General features: G+C 43.7%; 3 protein-coding genes across 6 annotated transcripts; 2 read left to right on the top strand and 1 right to left on the bottom strand.

Annotated features, from left to right (window-relative positions):
• Positions 1,973-2,969, bottom strand: LOC8079989 (RNA-directed DNA methylation 4; the record flags this gene model as incomplete). Its single annotated transcript, XM_021462198.1, has 5 exons — positions 2,833-2,969; positions 2,659-2,699; positions 2,393-2,474; positions 2,236-2,306; positions 1,973-2,145 (listed from the first exon to the last, which is right to left on the bottom strand). Coding segments are annotated over exons 1-5 (399 nt in total), but the record flags the coding sequence as incomplete, so codon positions are not given.
• LOC8079987 (regulatory-associated protein of TOR 2) lies at positions 12,495-22,993 on the top strand. Of its 4 annotated transcripts, none has more exons than XM_021461308.1 (23): positions 12,498-13,100; positions 14,754-14,856; positions 15,653-15,735; positions 15,825-15,983; positions 16,075-16,191; positions 16,315-16,472; positions 16,600-16,754; positions 16,870-17,014; positions 17,089-17,167; positions 17,256-17,357; positions 17,778-17,861; positions 17,959-18,069; positions 18,163-18,513; positions 18,592-18,763; positions 18,885-19,460; positions 19,573-19,893; positions 19,989-20,112; positions 20,201-20,325; positions 20,401-20,540; positions 20,631-20,732; positions 21,552-21,637; positions 21,771-21,855; positions 21,931-22,993. In XM_021461308.1, the coding sequence occupies exons 1-23, from the start codon at positions 12,765-12,767 to the stop codon at positions 22,264-22,266; spliced, it is 4,050 nt and encodes a 1,349-aa protein (XP_021316983.1). In that variant the 5' UTR covers positions 12,498-12,764; the 3' UTR covers positions 22,267-22,993. The 4 variants fall into 4 exon arrangements, with proteins under 4 accessions (XP_021316982.1, XP_021316984.1, XP_021316983.1 ...); XM_002450075.2 differs by having other exon boundaries at positions 12,499-13,100; positions 19,992-20,112; positions 21,931-22,891; XM_021461307.1 differs by having other exon boundaries at positions 12,495-13,100; positions 20,201-20,540.
• Positions 23,610-24,695, top strand: LOC8079986 (pentatricopeptide repeat-containing protein At2g17140). Its single transcript, XM_002450074.1, has one exon. The coding sequence runs from the start codon at positions 23,610-23,612 to the stop codon at positions 24,693-24,695; it is 1,086 nt and encodes a 361-aa protein (XP_002450119.1).

The following is a 25,140-nucleotide window of genomic DNA, read 5'->3' as shown; positions in this document are numbered from 1 at the left end:
AACACCACCAAGTGTCCAACATCAAAGTGCATGTGTGTTAGCTTTTCACAAACATTCTACCCAAAGGAGTTTGGTTAGCACTTTAATAAATCCTAATGCATATGCTCAAGAAGTGGACCTAGTAGCACTTGAATTGAGAGATGACCGTGATTTCCCCTCTTGATAGTCGGCTATCTATCCTAAACTCGGTCGATCACTTCTCTACTCAACTTAGACCGACAAAAGTAAAACTCTATGTTTATACCTTTGACTTGATCACTTTACTCCTCGTCTATCACCATGATCTCCACTTCATGCTTTATCCCTTTGTGATCATGTGGCCACCTTTCTATGCCACCATGCACCTTCATCACATGTGTTGCTATGCCTAACTCAAATCACTTAAACACAAGGCATTAGCAACTTGGTGTCATTAATTACCAAAACCTAACTTGGGCTTTCATCGGGCTCATGAGCTATGAGATGGAGTGGCAGGTCTGGACGGCCTCTGAGCTATGAGATGGAGTGGCAGGTCTGGACGGCCTCCTAAAGGTAGGAAGGTTGAAGTAGCCAGGAGCATTCAAGTCTAAAGTAGGTGGCTTTTGAGATTTTAGTTTGTATGGTGGCGATTAGCGAGGAGTGGTCAGAGGTTGGCCTGTTGCCAGAGGTGAGTAAAGTTCCAGGGAAAGCGGTGGCAAAGGTGGTGTTGATGAAAGCCCGGTCGAGCCTAGCCAGCGTAGGAGAGCTCTGTTTGTTAGTCCAAGTGAACATGCGGTCCAGAAGCGGCAACTCGATGAGCTCCAAGGTGTCGATCACATTGTTGAAGCGCATTGAGAGAGACCTACTAAAGTTAGCATTATTTTTGTCTGACAGAAAGCGGGTGAGGTTGAAGTCTCCCACCAGAAGCCAAGGCTGAGAGATGGAGGTAGCCACATTCCTAATATCGCGTAGAAATTGATCAGTGAGTTGGTGTTAGAGGGACCATAGATGTTGGTGATGGCTAATTGGTAATCAGAGAGATGAGATTGGACTACAGAACAACCGTGGTGGTGAAAGGGGAAGATGAACGCAAGACCAGAGAGGGAGTCAGACCAGGCTAAGCATTCCCCGCATGAGCCACGCACAAGCCAACAGACGGAGAAGCATGGAATGCAGTTAGATTACTAGGGATGAACGGGCGGTATTCTCAATCCGGACGTTGTCCAGCTTAGTTTCCTGAATACTCTAGGGAGAGTACCTAGAGATATTATCACGAACGACCGCAAATTTATCATCTTGGCCGAGGCCACGAACATTCCACTTAGAAGGCTATCTGGCTATGGGCACATAGAAGTGAGAAAGAAACACAAGTGAAGTGCAAGTCATGAGGTCCTTCTAGAGCAAAGGAAGCACAAACTGCGCAAGTAACAAAAAGGTGGCTACTCTTATATTATCAAGATGGATCAAATGCTCCAAAAGGATAGGAACATCCAGCATGTGCCTTCACATGACGTCAAAAGCTAACAAGTCGATCAGGTGATAGTGCAATAAGGTGTACATTTTTTTGCGACACACGGGCACTTCCGAATATTATTTTGAATTCTTCCTTCGAGTGACACACGTGATAATGCTAACTGTTTCACAATTCACATTTCCCTTCTTCTTTTTCAGCATCAGCAAAACATTTATCAGTCATCTCCGAACCTATCTCATCGTCAAACATTACATTCAGTTCACGCGTCTCCCCTGCATCTACAACCGTGTGATTACTTGAAATTTCTAGTCATCAACTCATCATTATTCATCCTCTTCCACCTCTACTTCTTCCTTCTCATACTCACGCCTTGTTTAGATCCAAATTTTTTTGAATTTTGACACTGTAGCACTTTCGTTTTTATTTGACAAACATTATCCAATCATGGAGCAACTAGGCTTAAAAGATTCGCCTCGTGATTTACAGGTAAACTGTGCAATTAGTTATCTTTTTTATCTATATTTAATGTTACATGCATGTGCCGTAAGATTCGATGTGATGGGGAATGTTGTAAAGTTTTGGGTTTTTGGGTGTATCTAAACAATGCCTCAGTGCCAGAACCTTCTTCATCTCCAAAATATCCTCATCATTGCTACCATCATCCTCGTCCTCAGACAATTCATCGGGATAATCAAAAAGTGGATTGTCTTCAGCTGCATATTCAATATGGAAGAGTTTCAGATAGTTCAAATAACTACGGATCTCACTGATTAGTCAAGGGAGTATAATGATTGCAACGTTACCATTTGAATCATCTCTGTCACACGGATAGTCATCGTCGTAGCATTCATCTTCTCCATCGTCCACTTGTAACCTTATGTAACAAGACCACTCGTTAAGAAGACACTCTCACAGGAACCCAAAGGAATAAAACCATGTGATATATATTTAGTTATTTACCTTGGATATAAAGCTGCTGACGTGGCCTCCATGTTTGTATCATCCACCTCCTTGACAGTATAGATATCATAAACTTCAGAATCTGCTAAACAGCAAATTTAGACTCGTCAAAACGTGGAGCTGAACTGCTCACTGTTACTACTTGGGCACTAGCACTACTACTAGAGTTTGAAATCACTTTCTATTACAATCAATAAAGAAAGCACCAAGAACCTTTCCAGTATTGTTGAGAACATCTCAATTCTCAAGGCAAGAAGCTTCAATACCTTCTGATTGTGCCAATGAAATGATATCCAGCTCAATTCCTCTGCAGTTGATGGCAAGTACTCCCGTATAAGTGGAAGAAAGTTGCATATCAAAAGAGGTAATCCTCCAGGGAATATTGTAATGAAACAAACTCTACATTCCAAATGACTTGATAAATTGTCAGAAATCAATACTTATCGTGGTTCTGCTGGATGCTTCTCATCATAGGGATCTACTTGGACAGCATCATAAAGATGGCATATTTCTCTCAATGATTCACCAGCATCATTATTTTCTCATTTTCTACTCTTCCATATTTGTGCAAAGCGAGCATTCCTCCTCATATCCTAGGGTCAATGAACAAAACCATGCATAAGAGTGCATGAAAAAGAACACTATGGCATTTATAAATAAATAAATAAATAAAAATAGATCCTATCACAATTTTCTAGAATCAGGATAATTAGGGAGTAGCACTTCCCTCATGAAATCCTAATACACAATCTGACACTACAAGGCCCATGCTATAGCAACTCCTGGGGACTAGCCATGTTCCGTAATGGACCAAACCTGCTCACTTGCAACAATCAAATATGCTGCTCCTAAAGAACCTGACGACCACATCATTCAAAATACTAACACAAGTAGTGTCCAGCGCCATCCATTAATATACACAAGTGCACCCAGGCCTCCAGGTTTGGTAGTGTAGACCATAGATAGTTAGTTTAGCTTCCATGTGCTTGTGGCAAGGGAATGTTCCCAGAGTCGAATTCCCAACCAATGACCTTATTTGGGAATTGGGATGCAACACTGTTAGCATAGATTGGTTAACATGGTTATTCCCACAGCATTATGATGCAATCAGGCTCAACATGGATAAATCTGTGTGATGTGGAGCTAAAACAAATTCACATTTACTTGCAGGTGAGGTCAAACTAGAATGCAAAAGTAGCAATAATGTAAGCACTTAAAAATCCAAACTAAATCATTATTGTGGGAGCACTCCTGTACTAGTCAATTAAATTATGCGCCAATCAGAGTATGGGAAACAAACTTCACACTAGACTATGTGGAACAAAAAAATACATAATAGAAAACATAACTTTACCCTGATGAAATAGAATAGGGCAATAGGGAAATGTTTTGCAAGTTAAAAATGGTTATTGGTAAATGATGCACTTAAAATCTCCATAGACCATAGCAAATTACATGAACCCCTTTTGCTCCTATAGATAATCTTATGCTTAGTTTACACTTTACAGTCATTTCATCATATACACCAAACATCAAATTCATTTTCTCCTTAGTCCTTGCAAAAACTTGAGAAGAAGAAATTAACTGCAGTCAGAAACTCAGAATAATATGACATGTACCTCATGCCTCTGTCTGGCTGCTGATCGTAGCTTCTCTGGTTTCTGTTCACACAAAGAGTATCCACTTTAGTATTTTTTCTTGAAGGTCAACGGAGGGAGGCGCTCCCCACCTGATTTCATTTATAATGGCCCAAAATGGCCCTTTGGATGGTTATCAAATACAAAAAGGTTTACATCATCACTTAGATAGTGATGTTTGAGGAAATGGAGCATGTCTCTGTATTCACAGATCCCTCAGATCTGAGGAAGATGCAAGGACACCAGCATCACAAGATGAAGATAGTGAAAAGCCTAGGATTCACGTCTGCAAAGAGTCTTGTTGAGTTTACTTGCCATTTTCTTGAGAGCATAACATCACTTGAACACCTTGCGCTGGAGGCCTATCAGAGACAATAGTCGCAAGTGCTCCCCAGTGCCCGTTGATGTTCTCAGGGAAGCCCAACGAGGACTCTTGGCTATCAGGACATACATTGAGCCTAAAGTTCCTTCCATGGTGAAGCTATGTGTCGTTGAGCCTTGCCGCCGATGCCATGCTGTAGTTGAACTCTAGATGCGTAACTCAAGGTTGAAGTGTAAGTGTTTCTTCAAGCTATCCGAAGTGTCCATTTTGTTGCACTGGTACTTGAGCGTCTGTGCTGCGGTTTCCAGTTAACTGTGTCGTTTAAGTCTTTGGGTTGGGATGTTCTGAAACTATTACCAAGGAATCAGGAGGGCTGGGGATTTTCAAGCTATCAGAAGTGTCCATTTTGTTGCACTGGTACCTGAGCGTCTGTGCTGCGGTTCCTAGTTTTTTAGAAAGGCTATTAAATATTTTTTTTAGAAAGGCCTGCGGTTCCTAGTTAACTGTGTTGTTTATGTCTTTGGGTTGGGATGTGCTGAAATTATTACCAAGGAATCAGGAGGGCTGGGGATCAAAGACTTGGGAATTCAGAATGTGTGCTTGCTACTGATACTGATTCACAAACTGCACTATTCTGAAAAATCGGCATGGGCAAAATGGGTTAGGCAGAGATCAAATTTGGCTGCTATGGAAAGTGAGCTTCAGGGCAGTCATTGGGCTCTCGTGAAGACAATTATACCTCTCTATCAAGCCTTGACATCGGTTCAGCTGGGGAACGGAACTACAACTTCCTTCTGGTTAGATGTTTAGAATGGAGATGTCGCTCTAGCTGATCGGTTCCTGGCATGTCACTGTGTCCGTCAGAAAGAGACTGTATGTCAGGTCGTTCAAAACGGCCTCGCCTGCCCGTTTCTCTGAACAAGCACGGCATCAATTGCAACAAGTTGGTAGCATCTTGGCAGCGACTCAATTACCGCCCATGATCAAAGGCTCTCTCCATTTGCAAGCGGGCCTGGCAAACTGGATTCATCCGTGATCTACAGACTGCTCAAAGTAAAGGACACGACAGTGCTCTGAATTGATCTGGAAAAACTCCACGCCACCGAGACTACAGTTGTTCATGTGGTTACTAACCAAATTGAAGGGAGAATCCAATGCCGTGCAAACCTGTTTCACAAAAGAATTGTTGATAATCCAGGCTGTGAAATATGCAGGGTCACCGAGGAAACTGCGGGTCACATCGTCTTTCAGTGTCTGTTCGCGGTTGCTTTCTGCTATACACTTGTGCTATCCTTGCAACGTGCGAGAATGCCAAAAAAGCAAAAACAAGTGTGTTCACTCCTTGATGATTGATTTAATAGTCTGAGATGTAATTCCCAAATCTATCTTTGTAAGCAAACAGCCATTTGACCTGGGCTACAATTAAGCCTTAATATATACAGGTGAACCTTAAAAAAACATCTCGAAACTTTTTATGACCAACTACATGCTGATTTTCATGTGTGCATACGTACAGGCTGTTGCTCGTGTCCCCCAAACAACATGATAACATCCTGGGTTAGACATCGAGATTTCTCCTACTTCATTGCGTTACTGCCAACTCAATTCTCAAATTGATACCCCAAGAACAGCAAGTTCAAAAAACCTGATAACATGTTTTTTTTTCAAAAAAAAAAAAAGCACCAGATACTTCGCATCACACAAGTATAGGCAACATTTTTCAGAGAAAAACAAGTAAGATGGCTCAACTCTGCTTTTGAGGGTATGCAGATCCAAACAAACATGAATTCATATTTTTCCAACCAGCAAATTTCTTCATCTACAAAATAGCAGGCCGAATTAATACTGGTACGCAGTTTGCAACACCACTGAATTCAACATGAACATCCACCAGAAGAGACATTATCCTAGCGATTTGATATGAACATCCACTAGAAGAGACATTATCCTAGCGATTCGGTATGAACATCCACCAGAAGAGGCATTGTCCTAGCGATTCGGTATGAACATCCACCAGAAAAGACATTATCCTAGGGATTCAATATGAACATCCACCAGAAGAGGCATTATCCAAGCGAAAGCCGTAATCAGCACAACTCAAAAATCAACAGCCGTAGCCAGAACCACGTTCACCTTGTTGAGGAGTTTCGCCCGGCGGTCGGCAATCCATGTCCCACGATCCGCGGCGGAGCGGACAGCACGTCGACCATTCTTGAACGCGCGGGAGACGAGCTTCTGGGTATAGTTGCCGAGGGTGACAGCTCGGGCGCCGGCAGCCCTTGGCACCCGAAGCCCAGCGCGGCGCACATCCCTCCCGAGGTTGCGGAGGCGGCGGAGGGTGTCGACGTCGCCTGGAGTCGCGGCCAGGGCGGGGATGACTTCATCCGCCATCTGGATGGCGAGCTCGGCGAGTTCGGCGACGCGACGCAGCGGCTGGACATCTGCGATGATCCAGTGCTCCAGGTAGTCGGCGGTGGCGGTGGCGGCGGCCTCATGGGCGTCCTTGACCTCGTCGGCGGCGTCCCCGTTCTCGCTGCTGCTGCTGCCGCCGCTGCCGGCGAGCCCCCACTCGCTGTAGTCGGCCGCCTGCGGTATGATGGCCTCGTGGATCCCCTTGATGAGCCGCAGCATTGTTGCGGCAGATCGTACGCTGTCGACACCACCCATGAAGAGGGCCCGGGGTACTCCGCCGGCGATGAACCCCTCGAGCTGAGCCAGGGTGGACACCTTAATCCACTGCGCCATAGTGGTTGTCGAGGGGAGGAGTGGAGGTTGAAGGGTGGGGGAGACGAGGCGGGGATGGAAGAGCGGTTGCAGTGGGAGATGGAGGCGGAGATGGAGGAGCGGTTGCAGTGGGAGATGGAGGCGAAGATGGAGAGGGGGAAACCGCCTTTATTCATTCATTTTCGATTCGAAATCGAACTCTCCGGAGGCAGGCAACTCTCCGAGAGCGGGAGGGAGTCAATCCGCGTGACAGCCCTTGGTTGCCGCCGATGCTCCATCGGACGCTCCATAATCCGTGATCCTGGTGCTGTTACGTGATTGGCCGTGGAGAAAACCATTTCGGACGGGAAGCACAACGGCATCCAATTTGCCGCCTCAACCACTCGTCTGTTTTTATTAATTATACATGTAATAAATATTTATATTCGGACCATCGATTTTTAATTTAATAAAAAAATATGAAGATTCATGACATAGAATTTATGGTTTTAGAACAACATGAAATACTTTTATCAATTCCTAGTTTCTAGACTATAAAGATTTTTTAAATGAACGTTAGAGACAGTAATATTTGCCTTACGACAAAACTAATATGAAATGTAAAAAAAAAACAACATAGAGAGTATTAAGGTCGTCTAACTCCATGAACTACAAAACCATTTCTCTATGTCCTACTTTCCAATACCATTTGTTTTTGCAAATTATATGCTTTTGACGGTTACTCTATTTTGCTGATATGCCGCCACGTTAGAGAGTGTAAATTGGACAAAGTTGAAAGTTCACGAAGATAAAACAAACTAAGAGCTTGTTTGGCACAGCTCTTCACTAGTAAAGCTGTTTTTTTAGAAAATAGCTTTATGAGTGATTTTTTAGATGAAGTTGAGCTGTTTTGGAAAAAAGTGTTTGGCAAAATAGCTTCACCAACTACTTCATGCATAGTTGAGAGAGAGAAATGAGGGAGAGAGCTGCAATAAGCTATTTTTTTCAGCTTCATCTCAACTATGTCTTTGTGAGAGGAGGAGAAAAAATAGCTTCACTCATGAAGCTGTTTTATAAATAAGTGTTTGGCAAAAAAAAACAGCTCACTGTTGTGAGCTGTACCAAACAGGCTCTAAATATTTTGAAAGAAAAATATACAAAAAGTTAAGAAAAAAAAACCTAAATATTTTTACATGGAAAAATCCTTTAAAAATCTAGTTTAATCTTATAAATTTTGTTTTACTTTGAAAACTATAGCTTCCTATTTTAATTAAAAAAAATACAAGTAGTCGGTGTTACTAATCCACACTATGTACAAGGTGCAGTGGAGTGTCATCGAGACTGCATTCGGTATTTCGGTGTTGGCCCCATAGTTGTAAATTTCATTCCCGTACCGGCCCATAGTTATTACTAATCCAAAGGGCAGTAGAGTGTCATAGAATGTTGATGGACTTGTTGAATGATATTTAGCTTGGCAAAAATGTTAATTACGCCATAAGTTAAGTCGAAATATATTTATATATATATTTACGTACAAATTTATGATTATTATTATTATTATTATTATTATTATTATTATTATTATTATTATTATTATTATTATTATTATTATTATTTACTAGTCCAAAATGGTACACCTTATTTGGCCTGGTACTACAATGTTCCATTCCAATATCAAAAACAAAATAGTCTCCGAAATTGAATCCTCTCTCTCTCTCTCTCATGAAAGAATGAGATTGAAACAAGAAGAAAGCCATGTGCCACATGGCAGTGCTGGTTCTAAGGGGTGGGCAGGTGCGACGATCGAGAGCACATGCGCCTCTTTCTTTCTAGGAGACGAGGAGCCGAGTCGTCAATATCCACAGCCCGTACATGACACATAGTGATCGTGACTTCTCTGTTTCACATTTCGGCACTTGGTGAGCCAGCGATACATAGGCACGCAACACCGATCAGATCACCACACGATCAGCATCACCAGCGACGATCATCAACGTTCAACGCCCGACTTCTAGAATCAAACAACGATGTTGTAGACGACGACAGTGACTAGGCAACTAACTAGCTGAGGCAAAGCCTTTTGTCCTTGTGCTCTTTTTGTGATTTATGAATTTAGGTTCTAAATCAATTTATGTCTAAATTGTATAGGTCTTAGGTTTTTTTCTTGTTCAATTTTTGTCTAGTACACTGTACTCATATAGTTATGTTTTTCTTAAAAAAATAGTGATCTTATCTGCTGAATCTGGCAGCTATTCAGTAGTATTTTTCTCTCATAATAAATTAATGAATAGTACTTTCAGTCATGACTTTTAAGACAAGCGAAGTATAAGATTTTATGATCTACATGGGCCATCATGACGAATTCGCCGGAGGGCACTCAAAATCTTAGGACGCATGACCCAAAAATAATAAAAAAAAGAAAAAAGAAACCGATTTCTACTTTATAGCAAATTTATTTTCCTTTCACCGGTCAATCTCTCTCGGCATCACCTAGTTCCTCTCGCTCCCTCCCGCATCGAGATGCCACTTCCCCTCCCTCCCCACCTCTCTTTTCGCCTCCCAGGTGCATCTAAACCCTGTCAATAAACCCTAAACTCTAAACCCTTACCGAACCAACCTCCAATAGTGTCAAATATTCTTGTATTTTCATTAGACTAATAGGCCTCGCTGTTGTGAAAAAAAAATAAAAGGACAACACCATGTAACACACATGAAAGCAAACAACAAACCTTTTACGTTCGGCATGTTTCCTCATTGACACGCATCGTAGCACAACATAAAACAATAGGCGGCTTTTGTGCACGTCCACCTTGACCACCTCGATATTGAACAGAGACACCACGACTAGGAGTAGAAGAACCCCTTATTTGCACGCCAGCATTTTTGACTTCTTTATTCATCATCCAATATGACCCAGAAAGTTATGGCCACTGAATAACGCCATTACGGCCAACCCTAGCTGCCACTCAAAATGGCAATGGGTACCCAAAACCCGAGTATCCGACGGGCTTTACCGGATAAGAACGTGGGTATGGAATAGATTTTGTACCCGCAGGTACGTTATTGGGCGAAATCCTTTACCCATCGGGTATGGCGGGTACGGGTGTGGAATAATAGTACCCATACCCGCGTATCCGTGGATAAGAAATACCCGCAAAATGAGTAAGCAACCTAAGCAATTTAGCCCATATAGCCCATGAACTGATTGGCTGAACGTGGGAAGTGTTGAGCAGCTGGTGTGCTGCTAGTGCTGCTATTAATTTGCTAGAAGTTATTATGTTTAATTTCCTAGAAGTTGTGATATTTAACTTGCTGAAAGTTGTTATATTTCTGTTGAACTCGGGTATATTTTCGGGTATGGAATACCCGTCGGGTAAGAATTACCTATCGGGTGTGGATACGGAATGAATTTTTTACCCGTCTGCTTTCGCGGGTAACCCGATGGAATAGGTTTTGACCTGGCGGGTGCGGGTGGCCAGTACCCATCGGGTATGTCCCCATTGCCATTCCTAGCTGCCACCCTAGCTTGTGCCGGAACGAGCTCGAGAACGTGTGTAGGGCCAATAGCCATCATTAGGCATAGGGTGGGGGCCATCAGCCAAGGCCCCGCATGACTAAGACAACACCTACAACCCATGCGAAGAAGGTCAGAGAAGGATCCCCTTGGTGCACTAAGGGCCTATTTGGTAGGGCTCTTCTCCGGCTCCGGCTCTAGCTTCTCTAGAGGAGCCATGCCAAACGTTTTTTTAGAAAAGTTATTTTTAAGTTAAAAACAGAGAAGCCCCTCACAAGGAGTCCTGCCAAACAAGTTCTAATTGGATCATCTTCTTTGGCCTCCTGATCCATCTACTTCTTGTCTGGCATCGCATGCAAGAGTAAAAGAGCATCCATGGCGATTGCACTTGCGTTAAAAAGAATTAGGCGAAGAAAGATATGAACAAGAGAATACATGAAGCAGATTGTTGTGGTTCTTAATGCATATTTTTTTTGAATTAGAGGCTGGGTTTCTAGACCGTGGGCATAAGATAGAGCTATGAAAAACTACTATTTTTAGATTTATCATACCTCAACGAAAGCAAGATGTTAGGAGCTTTTATCCACGAATTTGTTTGCAAAAGGATGTTTGAGAAAAAACACTTCTCATAGTTCACGAAGGCTACGCCAAAAACATATTGAACTCTACGATACACAACTACATGTAATATCGAGATACATTTTATGGTCTTATTTGGATGTACTCGTATAGTCGTATCCACTTCAATCCACAATCCATATGCGTTGGAGTGGGTTGAGGTGAAACTTAGGGCTTGTTTGATGTTGTCTGATGTACCTCGATCCACATATGTTAAGGTGCATTGGAATATAATTGAGTTTAAGTTCCATTACAATCTACTCCAACACATATAAAATGATGTGAATTTGATAACATCCAAACAAAAAGACCTTAAACTATTTTTCACCTCAATCCATTTTAACACACATGGATGAAGGTGGATACGAGGCCTATGATGGGTTTAATATATTGTTATATAGTTTTATGTATTTTATGTAGATATATCTAAATAGATAATTTTGAATTAGGTCCAATTAAAACAATTCAGAAGCTTAGCCCTGGGAAAACAAACATTGGAGAAAGAATATTTTATAAAAAAAAGAGAGAGAAAATGGGACGGAAAAACAAGAAGAAGGGCATGGGCCACACGGGCCACGGGCCAAGCCCCCCAAAATTAGTAATATTAGAGCATCTCCAAGGGCTTTGCAAACAAACTTTGCATTGCCCTATTTGCAAAAAAGAGTAGAAAATACCCCTCCAATGGTTTGGCAAATAAGGTTTGCAATTTGGTTAACTTTGCAAATAGAGGTTGAGGCTTTGCATATATGCAAACATTTCCACCACTTTGCATCTACAATTTCGGTCTTCCACGTCGGACTCCGTCCCCCCGCCCCCCCACCCCGCGCGATTTCTCTACGCCCGTCCGCCCTCCTTGCCGCGCGCGCCCGCCTCCCTCCAGCTGCCGCGCGTGGCCGCCGTCCGCGAACTGACGCGAACGACGACGGCGACGAACGACGAACGCGGCCTGGGCTGGGCGACGATTGGCGCGAAGACCTGGGCTGGGCGGCGACTGGCACGCACGACGTACGTCAAAATGGCGTAAAGGGAAAAAAACGCGCGGGCGCGATCGGTGAAAAAAAAATTCGGGGGTAGGGTCCACACTTTGGGTTTGCCAAGTCTAAATGCAAAATCCCTTGGAGTTGGACTATTTTAGACTTTGCAAATGAGTTTGGAACTTTGCAAACAACACCAAATGCAAAATTCATTTGTAAAGTCCCTTGGAGATGCTCTTAGGAGGAAAGAGAAGAATCCATTTCCATTTCTACTTTTTATAGCAATTTTATTTTCCTTTCACCGGTCAATCTCTCTCGGCGTCGCCTGCTTCTTCCCTCCCCGCACCGAGACGCCGCTTCCCTTCCCTTCCCCTCCCACCCCTCTCTCTGTCTCTCCCTCCCTCCTCCCAGCTGCTGCATCCAAACCCTAACCCTAAACCCCTCCCCCACCAACCTCCGCCCACTCTCCCCACCCCGACTGATCTGGCCCCCCACCTCGGACTCGCCACGCTGGCCCGATTCGATCGATGTAGGTGAGCGAGCTCCCCGACCTCATCATGGCTGTGGGGTGACTGGGTGCGGAAGACAGGCACAGCAAGCGTCGATGGCATTGGGAGATCTCATGGCGTCCAGGCTCGGCCACTCCTCGACCTCGCCGTCGCCGTCGCCGGCCGCGGCCGCGACTCCGGTGCCGCCGCTGCCCCATCAGCAGCACCAGAACCACCACAACCACGTCGCGGATGACCTCCCCGTCGCCAACGGGCCGGAGCCCAGGAACGGGCTGGAGGTCGCCGAGGTGGAGAAGCCGGCGCCCGTGGCGTACCTGCCCCAGGTGGTCGTGCTGTGCGAGCAGCGCCATCAGGGGATCGACGAGGCTACTGCTGCGGCCGCAGCGCCCTCCACCAGCGGCCTCGTCTCCAAGTGGCGGCCCAAGGACCGGGTAATGGATGTGACGCTGTTTGCAGATGCTGTGCCTACTGCTTGCACTGATGTTATACTAGACTGTTTGCTGGATTTGGCGCGCCGTTTGGGAAGAGGGCGGGACATTCTTAGGATAGCGATTAGCTGATTGAGCTTAAAAATGGCAAATCGGGTGCAGCTGTCGGCCGTGTGAATTGATTATGGTATCTGCAAATTAAACACTATTTGTCGATTTCCGTTACGGAATACGTTATGCTCGCTAAAAAGACCCCGGAAGTCACGGAACAAGTAACATTCTGCTTGCTACTCTTGCGAGCAGGACGGTAATGATACGGTGGAATTAATTATTGCTTGCCACAGCCTAGTATCTTCTGCTGCTCAAGTGTTTCGAAATGTTGTCGGGGCTAGGGGCTTGTCTAAATTACATGTTGTATTGCTCTTTTTTTCTGTATGACACTGACCATTTCTTTGTTCACAATAAAAATTGATACAAAATGAAAATATTGTACCCAACAGTGTTGCTGTAGGCTGTAGCATCAGTCATGCAAATTCTTAATTTCATTAACCACTTAAATGTGGTATGATGATCAGCGGTATTTGAACTATTATGTTTCGGATAAAAAGTAAACAGTATTATTCTGGATACTTAACTGGTCCTGAAAATATTTTGATGGTAATGGTGGCATATGTATACATAACAAAAAAAAAATGCAAATTTCAATCTTTGAAAAGTTTTGGCATCGAATAGGTACTATCATATTCATAATGAATGCTACCCCCTTGAAGTTCCTAGTGATGCTACTACTATCAGTGACTTGTTGGCATCATATCTAGTCTTACTGTGTTGCTGTAAGGTACATGCAAATTTGCCTCAATAGATTACTTTGAATGAACCATTTTGCTAACATCCCACTTTCAATTTTGCCTAAGTTAAAACATAGATAAAGCCTTGATCATGTCAGTAAGTCAGTTAGTAGCCACTGGTCAAGAGAGGTCATTGGAGGCTTAAGACATTCCAGTAACAAAGTTGGCATGAAAGCACATGGTTGTTTCAGGGTCACCACTCGCCATATTGTACATGTTGCAATGACATGAAGCACCACATGAAATAGGGTGTTTCAGTTCATGGCACCAGACATATATGATTGCTAGATAGGGGGTTTTGATGATAAATATGAGGTTGAACATTATGAGCCTTGAAGCTCCCCTGTGAAAAACATTAGAGACTACTGATGCTCTTGGGCAAAGAAAATGTCTGTGTCTGTACATACAAATTTTCCATTTTCCTTAGACCCTTTTTGGAATTTTGCAGAACCGTTTGGAATTTCTAAACATTAGATCCTTTTTGGATTTTTTATCCACCATGTAAATTAAGTTGTCCTTTCACACTTGAGGCAAAGTCACTCGGTTTGCAGCTTATGTTTACTTGTCTGAGGATCATGTTGACTTTAAACAACCCACACCTGAGCTTATTTCTTCTATTTACTATTTTAATTCCCTGTCTGTTCTCTTTGGTGCCTTGATTTGCACCATGTATTACTGATTTAGTCACTATAGAATTTATAGCCATTCTCTATTGTTTTCGTTTGGCCATTGGGTGGCTCGCCAGTTTTTTTATAAGTTTTCCGCATCTTTTACACAATATTTACTAATGATGGATTTTGTAGTGCAGATGAAGACCGGATGTGTTGCACTTGTATTATGTTTAAACATAAGTGTTGATCCACCTGATGTAATTAAAATTTCCCCTTGTGCAAGAATGGAGTGCTGGATAGGTAAACTTGTAGTTGACTATATATTTCCAAATTTCAAATTAGTTGAAAAATACAGTAAATGAACTGCTTTTCACCATTTGAGTGAAACTGTGTCTTTCCTTTTTGTGAATTGCATTTCTGAGCATATTGTTAATTAGAAGTACACAACAAAGTCTTTTAGTCCCAAGCATTGGGGTAGGCTGGAGATGAAACCCAACATGAGCACCAACAAGAAGTCAAAAGAATAGGGAAAAACTTGTACAAATATACACAAGGCATCAACAGTATAGTAATATTATTAAAGGATCTAGAGCCATGTTCATGGTTCATTCTTGTAGATAGCTGGTTTCCATGTGCTTCCATAGTTCCATCCAAGGACAATCCTCGTGTGTATTCAATCCTTCCAAGTATCTTTTCTTTTAGTATATTAATTGCTAATTTGAAGTAAATCACAAGAAGGAAACTATCTGACACCTCTTTTCTCAAAAGACACTGTTAAAGTTTCCAAAAATGATATTGTTTTGCTCCATAGTTTTAGATGAATCTATTCACCTTTTAAATTAAATTTAAGAGTTGGCATTTCATTGTAAAGGAAGTGAAATTTTCTAATGTAAGATACTGCATCTATTGGTCGTGGTCATGGATGTATAAACTTATTTATTAGTCCTTTGGATGGTTATTTTGTCATGAAAGTGTTACCAGACTTTAGGCAACGGTGGTAATTTATATTTGTTGATAGGTTTGTACTTCATTACTGTTATTGCACTCGTTGTAGCTGCGTTGTGATATGTTCATACGTCTATTCCTTTCTTTTCAGATCCTTTCTCTATGCTAGCTCCTAAAGCTCTTGAAAGTATTGGAAAAACTTTGCATTCTCAGTATGAGCGCTGGCAACCTAAGGTAAAGAACTTGCTTCCTTGTTTAACTTCAATGATGTTTTGGTGAGGATTATTTGCATCTTCATGTCCTATTCCTAATGGCACTTGAAGGCTCGCTACAAGCTTCAGCTGGATCCAACAGTGGAGGAAGTTAAGAAGCTTTGTAATACTTGCCGCAAATATGCCAGATCAGAGAGAGTCCTTTTCCATTATAACGGCCATGGTGTACCAAAGCCTACATCTAATGGTGAGATTTGGGTGTTTAACAAGGTAATATTATGAAGACACTGTAATATTTGCCGCATGCTTTATTTATGATAGGTGTCTCTGATAAAATGTTTGTTTTTGCATTTTGTTGCAGAGCTACACACAGTATATTCCACTTCCAATTACTGATCTTGATTCATGGCTGAAGACACCTTCCATTTACGTTTTTGATTGCTCAGCAGCTGGAATTATTGTGAAAGCTTTTCTAGAGGTATGCTACATGTTTCTAATTATCATTTGTTTCTCTTGTGCTTGAAGTTGAAGGTCATCATGATTTATGTGTTCTGTTTTCGCTCCTGGACTGCCTATATTCATAGTGACTTGTTTATTTCAGCGCCTAGACTGGAGTTCTACCTCATCTGCATCTTCACAGAAGGATTGCATTCTTCTTGCTGCCTGCGAAGCACATCAAATGCTTCCCCAGAGTGCAGAATTTCCTGCTGACGTGTTTACGGCTTGCCTCACAACGCCCATCAAAATGGCTTTGCACTGGTTCTTTCTATCTCCCTCCCCTCTTCTTTGTGTGTACATGCTTATTGGTGTGTACAGTTCCTTATCTCCTTCTCTCCTTTTCTTAGCATGTTGTGCTTACATGAGGACATGCCTATAAACCATGCAGGTTTTGTAAGCGAACATTACTCCATGGTTCTCTGGATCATTCTCTTATTGACCAAATTCCTGGACGGCAAAATGACCGTAAAACACTTCTTGGAGAGCTCAATTGGATTTTTACTGCTATAACAGATACTATCGCATGGAATGTTCTCCCTCATGGTATGGTGTTTAGGAGAGAGAATGTTTTGGGGAACAAGAAAACTAGAGAAGATTATTAAAGTTCAAAATAAATGTTTGCCTATATTTGGTATATGATACAAGTTTCACTGTGCAGGTCTGTTCCAAAGGCTTTTCAGGCAAGACCTTCTTGTTGCTAGTCTCTTCCGTAACTTCTTGCTTGCTGAGAGAATCATGCGATCTGCAAACTGTTCTCCAGTTTCTTATCCAATGCTACCCCCAACACATCAACACCATATGTGGTAACTAACCTGACTCGTCCTTCTCTTTTTGCTTCAACTATATTTTGTGCATTTTGTAACTTGCTAAACCCCAGGGATGCATGGGACATGGCTGCTGAGATTTGCCTTTCCAAGCTTCCTCAGTTAATTGCTGATCCAAATGCAGAGTTTCAGGTTTTCTACTCAGCATTCAGCACTTCAAGAAACATCAATAGTTTTTCTGTGTGGTGCTATTGCTAATTTCTTTATCTCCTTCAACCAGCCAAGTCCGTTTTTTACGGAACAACTGATGGCTTTCGAAGTGTGGCTCGATCATGGCTCTGAGGACAAGAAACCTCCTGAACAGTTACCTATAGTTCTTCAGGTAAGGCATTTTGCTGTTACACTTACATACAAGTCCTTTTTTTTGGTTGTTGTTGTAAAACCCAGTTTAACTTTGTATCCTCGTTACCCTTCTCTTTGCTGCTATAGTTTTAATTTGGTAGAGTTTTTATATTCGTATTCCTTACAAAAAGGCTCCCATTTTGGATTGTGTGCAGCCAGCCTATCAAAAATTCGATGTTATTTGCTCTGGTGTACATCGAGATTTGACATTTGAAAATGTTATGGGTAGATTTGTCCCATAATCATATAATTTTACTATTCCTTATAAATTGTTGTAATACAAATTACCTGGCGAAGTTATGTCTGGATTGTGTCAATACCCAAAATACACTATTTTATGACTGGAGGGATTATATTTCTTTTATTGTTTTACTTTCCTTACATCTTCTCTTTTTTGCAGGTCCTGCTTAGTCAATCACATAGATTTAGAGCACTTGTTCTGCTTGGAAGATTTCTTGACATGGGACCATGGGCAGTTGATTTGGTTTGTAGTGATCTCTTATGCATGTACCTTTTTTGTGTAATGTTTGTTGTTTTTTCTCTTTATTTAGTCTTCAATCTCTGGCACTTCATTGTTGTAGGCCCTGTCTGTCGGAATATTTCCTTATGTACTCAAACTACTACAAACAAGTGCAATGGAGTTACGTCAAATTCTAGTGTTTATATGGACAAAAATTCTCTCTCTTGATAAGGTATATGCACTCTTCATTGTAATCTTTTAAGGTCCTTTTGTTGTTTTAGATTAGTTTCTGGTGTTTAACCTGTAACATTTTCCCAAATGGCAGTCATGTCAGGTTGACTTGGTTAAAGATGGAGGGCATGGATATTTTATTAGGTTTCTTGACAGTTTGGATGCTTTCCCAGAACAGCGTGCAATGGCTGCTTTTGTTATAGCAGTCATTGTGGATGGGCATAGGACGGGTCAAGAGGCTTGTATGAATGCCGGGCTTATAGATGTTTGCCTGAGACATCTGCAACCTGAGAATCCTCATGCACAAACAGAACCTTTGCTTTTGCAGTGGCTTTGTTTATGCCTTGGGAAAGTCTGGGAAGATTTCCCTGAGGCTCAGTTACATGGTCTGCAAACAAATGCACCAGAAATTGTAATATGTTTATTGTCGGAGCCTCAACCTGAGGTATGATGCCTTCATATTCTGTGTACTCTCTCTTTTGCCTACTTCTCAAGATACATATTAAACATTTTGTCTTGCCAGGTCAGAGCTGCTGCTGTTTTTGCACTTGGGAATCTCCTTGATAATACGTTAAATGGCTCTGATGATGATTCTGATGATGATGAAAAGGTGAAAGCTGAAATAAATGTAGTTCGAAGCCTTCTGCAGATGTCTTCAGATGGTAGTCCCCTTGTTAGATCTGAGGTTGCTATAGGTACGTGCATTGGAAAATTAGATTGTTTTTTCTCAGAACACTTGTTTAGTGTCTTGAACATAGGAGATTTCTTTTAACCTTATTATGACAATGATTTTGGGTTGAACTGATGTTTTTCCAGCGCTTACTCGCTTTGCATCGGGTCACAACAAACATCTCAAATCTGTTGCTGCGGAGTACTGGAAACCTCAATCCAACTCGTTGCTGAAGTCACTACCATCATTGGCAAATATAAGTAATCCAAGCAATGTTTACAGTCCCAACAACAGCATTGGTCCTGTGCTGAGGGTTGGCAGTGATAGCGGTGCCGCTGGTCGTGATGGAAGAATTTCTACAAGTAGCCCAATTGCAACAAGTAGCATCATGCATGGCTCTCCCCAATCAGATGATTCTTCCCAACACTCTGATTCAGGTTTATTATTGAGGGAGAATGCAAGTAATGGTGGTCTCAGCTACACTGCGCCGAGGCCTGTCGATAATGTCATTTATTCTCAATTTATATCAACTATGTGTTCTATTTCTAAAGATCCTGACCCAAGAATTGCAACTATTGGCCGGAGAGCACTGTCCCTTATAGATGTTGAACAAGTGGTCATGAAAAATACTAGATTTAACAGTGGAGGTCCACATCGGGTAGAGACATCTGCGTCAAACTATGGAATGGCACGCTCTTCTTCTTGGCGTGATATGAATTCTGGTAAGTTATAACCACTTTACTTATAATGTGCTTGGAAGTTGGAACTCCTTGCCTCATTGGGTGTTCAGTGAAAGACAAGAATTGTTGAATTGAGTTTTCCTATATTTTTCAGGAAGCATCTCAATGAAATTTATGACCCCTCCTGTCAGCCCTCCTCAGCATGATTATCTTATAGGATTACGCCGAGTGTGTTCTATGGAGTTTGGACAGCATCCTATAAATTCACCTGATGGCTTAGCTGATCGCCTTTTAAGCTCTGCTGCGGGCCTCAGTAATAGAGAACCACTTCCCCAATCAACAATTTACAACTGGAGTTGTGGTCACTTCTCTAGGCCACTTTTAACCGTCTCTGATGATAATGAAGAAACCAATGCTAGAAGAGAAGAGAAAGAACGAATTGCACTAGATTACATCACTAAGTGCCAGCGCTCCTGTACGTGGATGTACATTTGTCTGCATTACATTTTTGTTGTTGGTTTTCTTGATTATTTACCTGTTGTTGTTCTTGGTGGTTCACCCTGGGAATAGCAGCTTGCAAGATGACAAGCCAAATTGCTAGTTGGGATACAAGGTTTGAGTTGGGAACAAAAGCAGCTTTATTGTTGCCATTTTCTCCAATCGTTGTCGCAGCTGATGAAAGTGAACAAATAAGGTGAAATTATTATTACAATTAAAAATCCCAGTGCCTGAATGCCTAATATGCGCTGCTACAACTGTGCTGACATTTTGTCTCATGCCAGAGTGTGGAACTACGATGATGCACTACCAGTGAACTCTTTTCAAAACCATAAGTTATCCGACAGAGGGCTATCTAAACTTTTGCTTATCAATGAGCTTGATGAGAGCTTGCTTTTGGCCGCCTCAAGTATGCCTCTCTTCTCTATGCTTTTCCTTCTATACTTAACTTCTGCCATTGCACTGTCTAATTTTTATGTTGCAGGTGATGGAAATGTACGTATATGGAAAAATTTTGCTCAAAAGGGAGGACAGAAACTTGTAACTGCTTTCTCATCAGTTCAGGGACACCGAGCTGCTGGACGCAGTATTGTGATTGACTGGCAGCAGCAATCTGGTTATCTGGTACATCCAAATTTTTTTCCCTGTAGTAGTATTATTTTATTTTACGCATTGCATGTTCTAATACAACTTGCTCTCCTTGTTGTCCAATAGTATGCATCTGGTGACATGTCTTCCATCTTGGTATGGGATCTTGATAAGGAACAACTTCTCAGCACCATTCAGTCAACTGCTGATAATGCCATTTCTTCCCTGGTGAGTTCCTGTTGCCATGTGTTGTCTGAGAAATTGGAATATTCATACAACTCAAGTATCTTCTTTTTATTATTTGACTAGGCTATACGCTACGCATTGTCACTGAAGAAATAACCATAGATATGTGATTCTGTGTTTTCTACTATGCGGTTCATGCTGTGTACTTGATCTTCCTGTCATATTAATCAATGACTTAGAACACTTCTCTGTAACTGCGTTTCACCGCCAGTAATTAAGTGCCATGGAATCAAGGATTTGTTTTTGATAGTGAAATTGTGACAAAAAAATAGTACACATGGTAGGAAGGCCTTGATGTACATCTGCATGTGAGTTGCTAGTAGAGGTGAAGTGGAGTCACTATTCTTTCATGAGTAATAATGATTGTATGCATGCATCCTCCTAGACTTCTAATGATTATGTGCAATTCATGTGGTTAAGATTTTATGCATGGAAATGGCATTTGTTGTTGCTTTCTGTAGGAAAGTTGTTAGCTTGTCTTAAGTTGGTGGATCAATGTGAACAAGAGGTGAAGTTGTCAAAGGATTCGCTCATGTTATGTCTTAAGCTATGACTTGTTTTTACTCACCAAAAAATAAGTACTGTCCTCCTGTAGTCCAGTGTAATGTTTTCTTTTAGCTTATCTTCTTGTTATACTTTTTTAACATTTTAAAAGTTTGTTTCTCAAGAACACATTTTCATTCCATAGGTGTGAAATGAGCTGTTTGATTACTTTATATATTTGATTCTAGCTGCAGCAAGATTTATATTAATCTGGTTTGTGTTCATCTGTTCTTGAGATGTTTGTTGCTTCTATTTCAGTCTGCATCTCTGGTCCGCTCCGGACACTTTGCTGCTGGTTTTGCTGATGGTTCTGTCAGGATATATGATGTTCGCTCTCCTGATAGGTAAGTACAGTAGTGTCTACATCCTCTGGTCTTGCATTTCATGCACATGTGCCTTATGAAATGTCCCGTTTCTTCTTTCTTTTCTGCCAACTTAATTATTTTTTACTGTGAATATTCTTTTTCTACACTGTAGGCTTGTCTATGTGGCCAGGCCGCATGCCCCAAGAACGGAAAAGGTTGTGGGCATAGGGTTTCAGCCTGGGTTTGATCCATACAAGGTAAATACTTCCACTGTACATTGCTATGTATTTTCATTGTTGAAGCAACCTTTTGTATTATTTATGGTATCGCAGATTGTAAGTGCATCTCAAGCTGGAGACATTCAGTTTCTTGATGTTAGAAGGGCCGCAGAACCCTACCTGACTATTGAGGCACACAGGGGTTCACTTACAGCATTAGCGGTTCATCGGCATGCCCCAGTTGTTGCTAGTGGCTCAGCCAAGCAGATGATTAAAGTGTTTAGTCTTGAAGGAGAGCAGTTGACGATTATTCGCTACCAGCCATCTTTTATGGGTCAAAGAATAGGCAGTGTAAATTGCCTTTCTTTTCACCCATACAAGTCACTCCTGGCTGCTGGTGCTGGTGATAATGCTCTTGTCTCTATCTATGCCGAGGAAAATTACAAGTAAGATGAGGCCTATATCTCATGACAATCAGCCACAGTGCAATTGGTAGGCCTTCCATTTTTGGCCAAGTGATGCTCCACAGCATGGTCCAGCTTCAAGATTCAAGATGATGGTAAGCCTTGTCACAGAGACTGTGTTGACGGCGCCATGGCTTTCGGTGCGTATTGCCTGTTGGACGGCGTGTGCAATTTGTAAGATACAGTCAAGATTCATTAGCCTCCTTGCAGAAGGTTTGTGGACCCTACCCTGATCCTGCCATTGAACTTGGAGGCTCCCCCCCCCCCCCCAAATAATTAATCATACCTAGGTTAACCAAAATGTAAATAGCCAGCGAAGATTCGGGTTGTACTTTGTCAGCATTATTCCTTTTTCAAGTGTAAAAAGGTCTGAAGATGCTTGATATGATAAACAGGGCTTTGTAGGGGTTGCTGCCTGGGCAAGTGGGGGTTGTGCATATGGGCCCAGGTAGAATATGGTTGCACATGTCTGCTCACAGATGATGTTGAAATAGATAGATGCATTTGTCCAGCTAATATAGCGCTAGATGGGGGTAGTATTGGCCTGCATGAATGAAGGAATGTTGTCGAGTGACTTGCATTGTAACCCTTTGATAGATTCTGTTTGTATATATGAATCGTGTTTGTACAGTTGCCTGCTTTCTGCCCCCGCAAGTTGTAATCCGTGCAATGATGTGTGTTTACGCTGGTGCATTCCAGCAGAGATGAGCTGAGGCGCTGGAAATAGTTGAAGGTGGACTTGTGATCTGTAACTGTAATCCCCAGTTCAGGTGGGTTGATGGCAGAGGATGTGCGAGTCTTCGATGAGTGATTGATTACTTTCCCGATTGCCGTTGTGTGATGTGACAGAATGAGGCTTTATAGCAGGCTGCATTGTCAATGGAATGATGGTCTTGATCTACTTGAGAATTCAGTTAACTTTGGGGAACCATAAATGAAACGATGGTCTTGATCTGCTTGAGATTTCAGTTAACTTCGGGGAACCATAATGAAAGGGCAGGCAAGACATGGATTGCTTTGTATCATGAGTTATCAGATGACCGTGGAGATACATGCATATTTGTAAATGTATTGTTGACCGTGGAGATACATACATATTTGTAGATGTGTTGTGGGAAGTGTGCTGAGTGAAAAAAAATAAAATGTACAGTGAATCTTGTGTGGATAAATGTTATTATTCTAGTGTTAGTGTATATATAATGCACAACTTTGGCTTCCTTTATTCAAAGGGGAAAAAAAAAATTCCCAACATGTGTGATCTTTTTTCAACTGCATATAAGCTTCGTCGCAGTGGCGAGCGCGCGACCACGCTTCCAGTCCAGTGCTACGATGGCCGGGAGCCGCCACTCTGACGCCACGGACCACCAGCACCGCCTGCTGGCCACCCTGGCGCGCCACGGCCGCTTCGCCGCCGCCGCGACCCTCTTCTGCACTGCCCACCGCACGACGGGCGCCCTCAACGCCCTCCTGGCCGCGCTCTGCTGCTGCTCCTCCCGGTCCCCGGTGCTCCTCCGCGCCGCCCCGGCCGTGCTCCTCCGCGCCGCGCCGCACGCGGCCCCGGACGCCGCCACGTTCCGCATCCTCACCTCCGCGCTCTGCCGCGCCGGCCAGCCTTCCGCCGCCGCGGACGTCCTCCGCTGCATGCCGCCGCTCCTCCTCGACCCGGACCCGCGCCACTGCCGCGCGGTCCTCGCCTCCCTCTGCCGCCGCGCCGCCCGGGACGCGCTCGCGTTCCTCGACGACATGCGCCGGTGGGGCGTCCCGCCGGGCCGCCCCGACCACCGCGCCGTCGTCGGCGCGCTCCTGCGCGAGGGGATGCACGCCGAGGCGTACGAGGTCGTGGCCAAGCGGATGGACGGCGACGGCGTCGCCCCGGGCCTCCCGGAGTTCGAGCGTCTCCTCCGCGCGTTCCGCGACCGCGGACGGCTCGACGCCGTCGAGGAGGCGTTCGACGAAATGCTCCTGCGCGGGATCGTCCCCTGCGCGCGCGTCTACGGTGTCTACCTCGGCGCGCTCTGCGACGGGGGCGACGTGGCCGCCGCGCGCCGCATGCTGGGGTGCATGGAGCGCGCCGGGTGCCCGCCGGACGCCCCGACGTTCGGCGTCGTTGTCGCTGGGTGCGTGGCTGCTGGGGACGTGGACGCCGCGAGGGAGGTGGTGGAGGAGGCCGTCGGGCGGGGCCTGCGCTGGGACGCGCCGTCGCTGTCGGTGCTCGTCGCCGCGCTGCGTGCCGGCGGCCACCTCGCGCCGGCGCGTCCGCTGCTTCTGGACATCCTGCGGGACGGCTGCTGCGCTGCCCCGGTTGATGCGGCAGCGTTTGAACGGCTGGTTGGAGAAGGAGCGTCGTGCGACGGCGGCGAGGGTCTGGGCGCCGACGAGGCCGCCGGAGCGGTCGGCGAGACAGTACCACGCTGACGTCCAGTTTTGGTGGCGGGCTGTCGGCCTGGCGCGGGCGCCCAAGGCACTGAGCTTGTACTCCACTGCCATTCTCAATGACTTGCGGCGGCCACTGAACACTGACTGATTCATTGGCTCCTAGCAAATGCGGACTACTGTAGTAGCTGGCCTCTGGTGCACTTCAATTTGTGTCCGTCACCGGCGACGGCGGCGAGTGTTTGCTTCCGTGCTTCGCTTCTGTGGCAAAAGCCGTGGGTCCACTAGTCGGTGGGACCAGCTTGCTATCCGGCAAAACGCGATTTTTTTTCTATTCCCAACCGTTTTGCAAATAGATTCTTCAAAATACTTATCCAACGGTTTGGCATTTGGAATTTGCAATTTGGTTAACTTGACAAAAAGAGGGGAAGGATTGGCATATATGCCGAGCGTGTTTACAATTGGCATGGGGAAACTGGCGCGAAGT

Source organism: Sorghum bicolor, chromosome 5 (assembly GCF_000003195.3).
Source record: "Sorghum bicolor cultivar BTx623 chromosome 5, Sorghum_bicolor_NCBIv3, whole genome shotgun sequence".
NCBI lineage: Eukaryota > Viridiplantae > Streptophyta > Magnoliopsida > Poales > Poaceae > Sorghum > Sorghum bicolor.
Note: the sequence above shows the minus strand (reverse complement) of the source record. Positions and strands in the feature narration are given on the sequence as shown.

Bases quoted from the DNA above. Each gene is read 5' to 3' on its own strand.
- LOC8079987 (XM_021461307.1), top strand. From the start codon at position 12,765: ATGGCATTGGGAGATCTCATGGCGTCCAGGCTCGGCCACTCCTCGACC. The intron at 15,984-16,074 runs GTAATATTATGA...ATTTTGTTGCAG, and splicing joins AGATTTGGGTGTTTAACAAG to AGCTACACACAGTATATTCC. The intron at 18,514-18,591 runs GTATGATGCCTT...TTGTCTTGCCAG, and splicing joins TGTCGGAGCCTCAACCTGAG to GTCAGAGCTGCTGCTGTTTT.
- LOC8079986 (XM_002450074.1), top strand. From the start codon at position 23,610: ATGGCCGGGAGCCGCCACTCTGACGCCACGGACCACCAGCACCGCCTG.